Source organism: Pyricularia pennisetigena, assembly GCF_004337985.1.
Source record: "Pyricularia pennisetigena strain Br36 chromosome 4 map unlocalized Pyricularia_pennisetigena_Br36_Scf_6, whole genome shotgun sequence".
Classification (NCBI taxonomy): Eukaryota; Fungi; Ascomycota; class Sordariomycetes; order Magnaporthales; family Pyriculariaceae; genus Pyricularia; species Pyricularia pennisetigena.
In genome coordinates this window covers 3,975,507-3,986,592 of record NW_021940918.1, presented here as the reverse complement: position 1 = coordinate 3,986,592, position 11,086 = coordinate 3,975,507, and the positions used below count along the sequence as shown (strand labels likewise).

At 49.3% G+C, this 11,086-nt stretch overlaps 2 protein-coding genes across 2 annotated transcripts in view; both read left to right on the top strand.

The window, feature by feature from the left end:
• Positions 1-1,261: 1,261 nt before the first annotated feature.
• On the top strand, positions 1,262-2,624 carry PpBr36_06766 (uncharacterized protein; the record flags this gene model as incomplete). The annotated part of the gene is made up of 2 exons (XM_029893909.1): positions 1,262-1,468; positions 2,373-2,624. The coding sequence occupies 2 exons, from the start codon at positions 1,262-1,264 to the stop codon at positions 2,622-2,624; spliced, it is 459 nt and encodes a 152-aa protein (XP_029745536.1).
• A 7,062-nt stretch (positions 2,625-9,686) lies between these two features.
• PpBr36_06765 (uncharacterized protein) overlaps positions 9,687-11,086 on the top strand; it is a gene marked incomplete at both ends in the record, with an annotated part of 4,728 nt that continues 3,328 nt past the window's right edge. Inside the window, 4 exons of the mRNA XM_029893908.1 lie at positions 9,687-10,087; positions 10,156-10,241; positions 10,337-10,408; positions 10,479-11,075. Coding sequence (XP_029745533.1) covers positions 9,687-10,087; positions 10,156-10,241; positions 10,337-10,408; positions 10,479-11,075 — 1,156 coding nt within the window. The remainder of the gene's footprint in view (positions 10,088-10,155; positions 10,242-10,336; positions 10,409-10,478; positions 11,076-11,086) is intronic.

The window sequence follows — 11,086 nt, the reverse complement described above, 5'->3', positions numbered from 1 at the left end:
TTTTTTTGGTTGTGCTTTTTAATGCAACAGTTAGTATTCTGCACCTTTTGGCAAACGGCAAAAAGCCAACCGACAGCAAAGGCGAGTGCTGGTTTCGTCATTATTTTTGCATGTTTGCAATTGTATCGACAATTGTACAAGAGAATATGACGACCGTCTATATTTTCAAAAAAATTCAGGCCGGGGTATGTTGACCGACGGCTGAGGGCATCAAAGCCCGAGGAAATTTTCGAGAGCCCAGGTGAACTAATGGCCAATCCAAGATTGTCACGAGACGGAGCATCAACTGGAAAGTGAAGTCGGGAGCTCTCGACGTGGAGCAGTGACAGATAGGACGACCATCGGCACGGCAACATACCTCGAAAGCGATTGGTTATCGGTGGATGCGCTTTGCTCAGTCGGGCGCGTTTATCACTGAGATGCTTCCAATCTTTTGTGGAGAAGGCTTGTTGTCGATACAGACCACAGGTGTCAGCCGTAGGCCCTGTCCCTCGTGAGGGACTGCTTGTTTCGGCCTGCATGAATGGGCATGGCATGGCGTGGGCTTTTCGGGGCGCGGAGGCGCTGGTCGAGGTGATGGAGGAGGAGAAGTCGCCGTTTGATATCGAAAGAACTTGGAAGAGAAAATACTAGGCTTGGTGTTTTGATGTCAAAGACTAACCACGCCAGACTCCATTCTGACGCCGCAACCACCTTCAAGAGAGAGTCAAAACCTTGAGCTAAAAGTGTCAGCCCAGGCACCCTGTTGCTAAAGTAGTTTTCGCTCATGTTGCTTACAGCTGTAACAAATCCTAGCTCGTCACTCTCGGAAAATGATTATAGTAAAAGAACAAATGATCTCTAGCTACAAATCATCTCAAACGCTAAGCTCTCGGCATGAGCGGGCTTGCATTAATGCTTTGTGTTTGTGCTGGGCTGCATGTTTCAGCCCTTGGTCTCCCTGTAGTTGTGGACGTACCAACTTAAATAAAAGAAATCATGACACCTGATTATAGCTTTTGGATGCTATCACTATTTGAGGGCCCACGATACGTTACCAGGCATTTGACAACTCTTTTAAAAGCGAGGGCTGAAATCGCCCTGCCAACTTTGAAGATCTAGGAATCCAAGCCAAGTAGAATAGAAAGTATGCCCCTTGGTAGTGTGGGAAATAAGCTTGTGGAGTACTACCACCAACATAAATACTCCAACAAATTCCTGAGCAAGTCCACTCTCCATAGCCCGGCAACCGCGTCAACAATCGGCCCACTTATTGTATCCCATGTGCACGCGTCGACCGAGTCCGCATCCAGACCACCAAGGTAACCAGCAACAGGGCAAAGACAAAGCAGCCGAGGAACACGGCTATGGTGCGCTTGTACTGGGCAGTCTTTGCACCGATCCCGTGGTTCCGGACGCCGTCTTCGGAAGCATCGAGGTTGGTTATTTTGACATAGGCGATGTTGGGGCGGTCCTATCAGTTGACCTGGTGAGCGACCTTGCTCTTGAATTTGGGCGAGGGGCGGGGTAGCCTTGTCTGCCTGGCAGACGGACAAAATGCTTTTCCACTCACCCTGACCTGAAATAAATCAAGCAAGCTCCGATTGGGCGGCATCTCTCCGAGTAAAATGCGTGACTGAGTAAGAGACTCCTGGATGGGCAAAGACCAAGGAATACATGCCGGCACGAAAAGGTCTAGTCGCACTATCGAACATGTCCAAAAAGACGCGCCTTGGATCAATTAGTATTCTGGAGGGGCGGGCTCGGTGGAGACATAAAGTCCGGCCTATGATCCCTGCAGGAGTCGGCAAAATATGTTGTTCGGTACTGCCGCTGCACATTTCCGGAGCAAGCAGGTTTCTTTGCCCTCGAGGGAACACTGCAGCCGGCAAAGCTTAATCCACATCGGGTTGTGATGGAGCATGTGGAGGCCAGCACATAATTGCAGATCGGCAGACGGTCTTTTTTTTTTTTTTTTTTTTTTTTCTTTTTTTTTTTTTTCTTATGAAGATTTAGCAATGTATTGGAGTCGACAAACACGAGGCAACCACCAAAAACAACAGCCACTCGCTGAGCCGACGCCACACCCCGCACCTCGACGGCCTCCGGGGCCTCGCCGCCCTGTGCGTCCACAAAATGCACCTGTCCATGTTGGTTGACGCACACTAACGTCCACGTGCAGCCTAAATGATTGGTAGGAGGGCCATATGTTCAGGTAGGGTGCGTTATCTAGACTAACGATCGTGGCAGCGGTCTTATGCTGCTCTCAGCGCTGACTAAGCTCTTCCGGTCATGTGATGCCAAGATCTCTCTACTGCAACAACCATCGACCGCACCACCCTCGTCGGCAACGTCCCGGCGTGAGCGAGTCATTCGCACACCTCTCCGTCGAGCGCCTGTCCCGCAGCGGCAAGGTCACGGTGCGCATCTTCTTTGCGCTGTCGGGCTACGGGCTCTCCGTGTCGCCGAGCAAACATCTGGCCTCGCCCGGAGGAGCCGATAAGCTCCGCTACGAGCGCGGTTCGCGCTACGGCCCGCACCTGTGGATGATCCAGACCGAGTTCCGTTGCGTCGGCATCCTCTTGTCCGTGCTGTGTGCGGCTTCCGTTCTACAGCGCCCTGCCGCGCGGCCAATGGAGCGCTGAGCTAATATATTTGAAAGAAACTACGCATCAGGAATAGAGCTACAGAAGGCTCGGAGCTGGGTGTTTGTAGCCGCTCCGCGGATCAGTCTCGGATGGGATGGCCCAGGTAGAGAAGACATAACCGGAGTCAACATGCAGGTCAGAATATCGACTACGTCGGTACAATATTTTCAGAGACTTAGTTGCATGGCTATGCAGACCCTTATCGAATGTTCAGCGAGGAAGTAGACGAACTAACAATAGTTGTTGTATGTAGAGTTCCTAGACAGTCGAGCCGAGCATATAAACGTATCAGTCCTACGTCTCTCAAGCATGAATTTCCCTTTAGACCAGCTCCCTCACCAAGCGGAAGTACCTCGTCATGTACCCGGAAACGGACGCTGGAAAGGCCGATGCTGACAAGACCGATTTGGAAAGAGGAAGTATCCGGAGAACGACAGCCAGGCCGGCTAGACAGGACCAAACAAGCGCAACCAAGGTTGCTAGTTCGCTCGAGTTAACTCAAGGGAATGAATGACTTGGCACAGTTTTGGGAGTTAAAGCACCGCTACAACCACGTCCTTCTTTGGGAGTTTTAAATTTTAATGACAAAAGTAAATCAGGGGCCTCAAACTCTCTGGGTCCATGAGACCACCAGCGAAAGCGGCTACTCTCTGCACGTCGCGAGCTACTGCCCGGAAGCTCCCCGGCCCGACAGAGCACCAGCGTAACCAGCTCTGCCAGCAGCTCGATCGCATGCGGAACGGAGAGGAAGGTACTGAGACGGAGTGACAAAAGGGAGCTATTCATCAGACTGGGACGGGTTCCGACGCAAAGGGAGAAATGCATAGTCACATACCTGTGCCCGAACCAACCGCCGGCAAACTCCCCAACCGCTTCCAACACCTCCCTGCGGCCCACAGGCCCCGTGGCTCGGAGTGGGGGCGCACGGCATGTCCTACAGCAGCAAGGCCGCCTCCTGCAGCTGCATGCAGCAGGCCGTCATTCCCACCAAAAAGCATCCATAGTGTTCGCGAACACAGATCGCACTTCGTCCTCGGGTTTATCTTATGAAGCTGGTACCCGCGAGTGATGAGCACCGACGAGGCTGCTTTGAAGGAAAATGACGGAAAAGATGGAAAGAGCAAGAAAGACAAAAAAGAGAATATAGATTCCACAAGATATACGCGTCGTCGTCCCAAAGTAGAGCAGGCGATTGATGCAAGTTTCTGAATGGCGAGCCGTTCCCAAGAGTCTTCGAAAAGGCAATGTCCGTGTTGTGCTCGCCAACCCTTATGGCCCCGTCGAAGCCCTCACGTTCCCAGTCATCCATCTGCGGTTCAGGCCGATCCCACATATATATCCTTTTCGATATAATTTCGCCGCCCACGGCAGGATGTATCATTAGCACCTCTATTACTGCCGTCTTGGTCGACATGCAAAGAATACCAGCACACGATATCGTGTCTCTGGCACTCTCTGATTACGTGCGGAATGTGTGGGGGTAAGAATTGGTGCAGTAATGAAAACCTACCTCGGAATGCCGACAGGGCCGCTTACCATCGCCTGTGGAAAAGAATATTACTAATAAGCAGAAACTCCCCCGTGAGACGGTGGGGCGATCTGCATGACCATTTGAGCTTTTCTTGCTTGCAATACAATCAGGCGCCACGACGCCGCGTAAAATCTGGGCGTTGGGTTGTTTCGTGCACCCACAGTCTTGTTTTCCCTCCCACACTGGGTGAGGTGAGTCTGACTCCCAGAACGGAATGAGACTTCATAGGCTTCTGGTTGCAAGGGGTAAGAAAAAGGGACTAGTGTATCGGGATGTTGACGGAAACGAGCATCAGAGCCGATCATCATAAAATGTATTGTGTGCGTATATTTATCTCTATCTCAGTGCGTAATCACTATGCAGGGTGATTACGCACCAGCGACGGGATTCATACGCATGTTACCCCCTCGTCTTGCTATCCATGTTGCTTCCTTGTATTCCTATCCACTTGTCAACTTGGCTAGTAATGATAGAAAACACGCTACGTGGTAGTGCAGGAACTATTGTGTCGACTCTAGGTTTTCCACAGTAGTCAGTAAGCTCGAGACTTGAGTAAGGCTTAGGCTTTTCCATCCAGCCAATTAAGGGTTGTAGGTCACAGCTGTGGGAAAGAAGTGCTTTTGCCACGACATCGTACCACAACAGTCAAGTTCAAGTCACAAGCTCGTCAAGGCGTGCACGAGTGAATTTTATCGACAGGGTCCCTGTTCAGATATCCAAACAATAAGCTACTCGAATCGCACGAAATGAACTTCTTGCTATACTCCAAAAGCCTGCACCCATAAGATTGGTAAGCTGTCCCATTTTTGCCCGAGGCCACAGCACGTTCGCAAGGTTTTATAGAGAGTCGAGGCCGGGCCGTCAAAGTCAATTAGATGATTTAGATCCAGTCCATGATGCAAGATCAGTCCCGTACATGGTACGCTGGTCTCCTGCTTAAGCTCTTAGGGTGGTCAATCAATTGTAACATTCGAGGTGGGATCCCGCAATGGGTTGCACCGAGGTAACAAGGACCTTGGTTGCAACGGGAAGGGTGAGACCATCGAGACGGCATTTTTTCCACGCTGTCTACAGATTTGCAGTGAGTACCCGATGGGAGATGCATACCTTGGGCCATTTGACCTACCTAGTAAAGCTCAGATACGGTCTCATAAGCAATAATATAACATAGTAACTGTAAACATGTGTGAATATATGCATTAAACCGACCTTGTGCATACATTGACGCGGTCTTATAATACCCTGCGCACTTCTCCGATCGAGCCAAATTGCACAATGGCGTCCCTGCGGCTCTTGAGTTGTGCTGGGCGTGGAGCTCGTCAAAGGTTATCAGCAAGCTTGGTAAAACTCTATCCTGTTAACAAATGTTGGAAGTTGATTACCAAGCCACAAAATTGGGAATTGTTGCCATGATTCCTTCCCCCCCTGCGCCTCTCCGATTAAGTTGGACAACATCATCAGCCTACGATACCATAGTCAAAAATCCTACCTAATATATTGTTACCTATTATGTATTCACCCGTTGGCAGTGTAACATTTGCCATGGCTCATAGCAGTCCATGGTGATAAATCCTAGTCGCAACAACGTGGTACGTCTCGAGGCTACAATCTTTTACTTTTTTTTTTTTTTTTTTTTTTTTTTTTTTACTAACGAAAACAACTGGAAAAAAAAACTTTTTTTACCCCTCACACCAAAAGATACAGGGCCATGCAATCAATTCAATCCTGGTTCGGCATCTCGACCCCATCCTCGTAGTCCCCACAGAAGCAGCAGGGGCCCCGGGGATGGCCGTTGAATACCACGACTCAGTGCAGATAGGACCCCTATTCGGCCGCGGCTGTGCGACCGTTCCTACGACTGCTCATTCAAACAGCCTCAGTGTTTTCAGCCGCGGGGGCGTCTGCGCCAGGTTTCAATTTCCTCAGGTGTTGGGATTCGAAGCTGGCCGTGGCAAATTGCGGAACAAAATGCCTTCACTGCATTCCACTCGTCAGTGTTTTGCGGGATCCCGGCTTCCCTGGCAGACGCTAAACCAGTAGCGATGCAGGCTTCCACGTCGAGAGGCGAGTGGGCGCGTCTCGCAACTCGGGGCTCGGGGTGATGGTCCATGCCGGCGCTGACGCCGCAGGCGAAAAGGATGGCGATGATCGATTCGAAACGCATCTTCCGGCTCTTCTAGAATATTCTCTTTCTATGCTGATCGAAACTTGTGCGACAATCCTAGACCCAAAAAGAAAGAGAGAGAAAGAGAAACCAAAAGGCAAATTGCGATTGAGGAAAAGAACGAAAAGTCTCTCGGATTTCACCAGCTATTTATCCTTTTGATAGGCAGCGATCAAGAGCAATACAAAAGAGCGCGATCCGCACGCTTAATGGCGGTTTTTAAAAGTTTCTGTGCATACATGACTTGATTAACCCGATGTCAAAAATAAAACGATTGGCTCATGGCATTGTTCCTCACGCGATGGGATCGCCGGATCGGCGAGTAGATACTAATCACTATTTATAGATACAACCTGCAGCAAAAGCCAGCCTGACAGCTGTCGAATGTCTTGATAACCGTTCATTATCAGCATTTTTCGGCTGCCTTGCGTTGTTCAAAAGGCATGAAAAACCTCGCCCGCAAGCCTATACAGCACCTGTTCAAAAATGATGCAAAAATCACAAAGCCGTCACTTTACCGATATAGAAATCACAAACTCGCATATTGAAAGTCAAATATATATTTAACAAAACAAATGCGTATTAAGATTTTAATTTAATTGTTCTCAAATCAGATAGTCGGTGTACTTTTGAAATAAAAATGTCAAAATTCAAGAAAAAATTGCATCCACTATTAGTCTCAGTGCTCAGACTAGATCCCCCTGCTTCGCAGCGGGGACCGAGCGCTCCATATACCTTTCAGCCACATGGTTTTTCGACCAATTAATTACATTGGACGAAAAGATCGCGCCCGTTCTAAACGTTCTTTGGATGGACCCGCAGGTACATTGCAAAGCCGCAATTGAGCCACAACGTGGATCAATGTGGGATCTCTGGGCTTCAGGGATGAGCCCTGAGACTAATCCACTATACATCCATCCCCTATAACCCACTGTAACGGTATTTTTTTCAACTTTTGTTCGTTTATATTTGTACTAACAGTTCTAATCAACAGGAAGATTTGCTCATACTAATATGTAGCAAAAAGATCGGCTTTGACTATGTATTGATGGTTTTTCTCCATGGAAATATTTTGAATCGATGAAATTATTTGTTGTTGAAAACCGCGGGTTTTGGTGTGATTTTGGGATCGGTGCGTTTTCTTGTTTGACAGGTACTGCGGCAAAAGCCGCCCCACACTATCAAGGGGTTCTCATCCGAGTTGGCGGCAAAAGGACTTCTTCGGCCTTAAAAGGCCTTGTCTACACATCAAGTCTTGGCTAACCCTGATTAGTTTCCACGCGCACCCTGCATGGGGTAAACTGAGTCTCCACTCAGAATTCGGCCTGGCAGCCACGAAAAACTGTGAGTGTGTCCCCAAACAACGATATAAAAGCGCCTTGCGGATCGGGTTCAGCTAGACTTTGGCGCTTGATCGCGGCATGCCCCGCATCACGGATAGATCTACGATTTAGGGGTGGCACCCACGGTATCACCAGATACGATGCTGCAAAATTCGCCGGCCAACGAGTAACCGATACCGTTTGTACCAATTACGCTCCAAATCCTAGTCTGAGTGTGAGTAGTTACTATGCTGGATGCGGTCCTCGCAGTGAGGGCCCTTCTCCAATAATATAAGAGCGCGAAAAAATTTCATCAAATGATGGACCTGCAATGTCAGTCTGACGTGAGGAGCTGCGATACGTCGCTGGGTACTCGCATCGGTACGCAAGTGTATGAGTTTGCGGGGCCCTCTGAGTATTTTGTATTCTCCTGGCGGGAAACAGGTATTCGTCGAGTCACTCCAAGTCCGGATTGAGGTTGGATAAAGCAAAGAGATGCTGCTGTGACCACTAAGGAAATAGTCTCCTTCGTGCAAAATGTTTCCAAGTAAAATGATAGCCAATCCACTCTTGAGATATTCGTCGTCCACTCCGAGGCTAAGTGCTGTTTTCCCCGCCCGATTCATCTTTGTGAGGCTTCATTGAAAAGTAAAAGATCAGTCCGCTTTAGACATTCCAAACCCCCAACCCCAATAGGGGCCCGTCTCAGCCCAAAATGGTGGGGCGGGCGACCCGTGGTTGGGTTAACTTATTTGTGGGGGTGCCCGGCCCGGCCCAAGACTGAACGCGGGTTTTGTTAGCAACCCGCGGGCCCCCATTAACAGCCCGCCAAGAGCCCATGGGCTGGTGGGCCGGGCTGGGCTAAACCTGTTTTCGGGTTTTGGCAGGCCCTAAATCCGCTGCCAGTTCTACCATGTCTCAAAGGTTCGGGAGGGCGCCACGCGACTGTCAAGACTCTGCTGTAGCTGGAACAAGATGATTCCGTTGCCTCATTCGGCGCACAATAGTCGAAGCGTGGATTGCCGAAGCCCATCTTCGCCCATCTAAAAGTACCGTGGGTTTGCAGCTAGGTGCCTCGAAGCGCGCACCAAGTCTTGAAGGGTTGAACCAAACAATGAGGTTCCCATAACCCCAATCATCCATCATCAGGACCGCTAGTTTCCTCGAGCTTACAAAGCAGGCCTTTGTCGTGGGCAGAAAGAACATGGATCGCAGCGATCCCGAGGAAGACGTCACCACCCACCAAATTGAGCTGCGTTGGTTCGTGACTCATAACCGTCAGGGCATCGCGGGAGGACATGGTGCTAGATTTCAAAGTCAGCAAAAGGGGTGAAGCGGTTAAAAAAAAAAAAAAAAAAAAAAAAAAAAAAAAAAAAAAAAAAAAAAAAAAAAGCAAGGTTCAGACGCGCGCTTTCTGCATTTTTTTGTATTGGTGGGATCCTTGATATGCGGCATGCCAATCTATCAAAGCCCGGCTAAAGAGTATCGGACAAACTGTGACCCCGTGGCCCAGTATTCAAAAGTCCGTGGCCGAGATGAGAGTGTCGACGACTCATGCGAAATGTCCGTTCTGGGCCAAGGTTTTGCAGAACCACATTTTAGGCTAACGGAATTCTGATCAGGCGTATGGGCATCTTGCTAGGTAGGACTTTCTGACATTTGATCTTGGCATCGAAGTCAAGGCTTGGCTGACGGCGGACCAATCCACTGCCTCGTATTTGACTCGTCCCACTTCAGTCGCTTTCTAGAATGGCACCCATAGGCTGGATATCCATCGGACTATTTGGTCAAGTCCGACGGCATTGATTATAGTCCGAAACTTTTATGGAGAAAACGAAACAAGCCCAAGCATCAAGTGCCATGGTATGAGGCTTTTCTTTTTCATCATCGAACCTATAAAGCTGTTTAGCGCTTGTCTCCAAGAGCCGTTTTCATCGCAATATTTTCACTCCCAGGAAAAAAAAAAAGAAAAGAAACGAACAAAAACTTCAGTCGCGCAACTAAATTTCTACCACAACTTCAGCTTCATCCCATCTTGTACAATGGCATCCGAACCCGTTGCCAACATTTCCCAAGCCGGGGTGCTTCAGGGGCTCAGCACGGGGACTTCGACATTGTATGCTTCGTACATCGTCACTGCCTTGCTCCTGGCATTCTTTGCCTTCAGCTCGAGAGACAAGTACCCGGATGTGCCCTGGCTAAACCCGAAAGGGCCTACCGAATTGACCGCATCGAAACAGCGCGCCGAATTCCTGGCTCGACCCCGAGAACTGTTGAAGGAAGGTTCCGAAAGATTCAAGGACAAGCCTTATAAATTGAACACAGAAAACGGCCCCGTTTTGATGCTTCCGAGAAAATACGTGAACGAGTTGAAAAGCGATCGGACCCTCGATTTTATGACTGCAGCACAAGAGGCAAGTCAATTTTATATCCCACGCCATTCGTTTGTTATAGTTGACGCATTTGAAACTGCTTCCCTCACGACGGTGCTGACTGTCTGGTTTAGAACAGCCACACATATCTTCCGGGCTTTGAGCCAATGCTGGTACCCATGGAGATGCCCCAAATTATCAGCAGACATTTGACCAAAACGCTTTGTAAGACACAGACCAACCAACATCTGGCGTTTGCAACCGTTCTTTTGGACAGGACATGACCTGATGGCTAACATTGGCTTCCAAAAAACCATTAGTGTCATTGACGGAGCCGCTATCACTCGAAACCACCCAGGCTTTGAAGAATGTTTTTAAGGAAGACTACAAGGGTAATTAAACGACCGCTACACCATTTATTGGGCAGGACAGCAATGCTAAGAATTTTACGCGGATGCAAAGGCTGGACTTTGGTAACACCTGCCGACGTGATGCACGTTGTGTCCCGGATATCGAGCCGTATCTTTATGGGCGAAGACCTCTGCGCCGATCAAGAATGGATCAAAGCCTCGTCCGCATACGTCAACACAATTTTTCAATACTCGAACACGATTAGTTCGTGGCCAAGGAGCCTGCGGCGCATCCTCCATTTCTTTCATCCGACTTATAAAACAGTCAAGTCGGACCTTAAGCGCTGTCAAGATGTGTTGCAGCCGCACTTGGACAAACGCAACGCTGTCATCAGGCAGGCTGAAGCCCGCGGCGAGAAAAACCCATACGATGATGCTATAGAATGGTTCGACAAGGAGACCAAGGGGAAGAAGATGGACGCGGCCTCGGCGCAGATCGCTCTCTCCCTCGTCGCCATCCACACCACTACGGACCTTTTGACGCAAGCCTTGATCGATCTTGCCAGATATCCGGAATTCGTCGCTCCTTTGCGGCAGGAGGTCATTGAAGTTCTCGGCACCCATGGCCTGACAAAGATGGCATTTCAGAAACTGAACTTGATGGATAGCTGCCTCAAAGAAAGTCAAAGGTTGAGGCCTATTTTCAATGGTAAGTTTGGG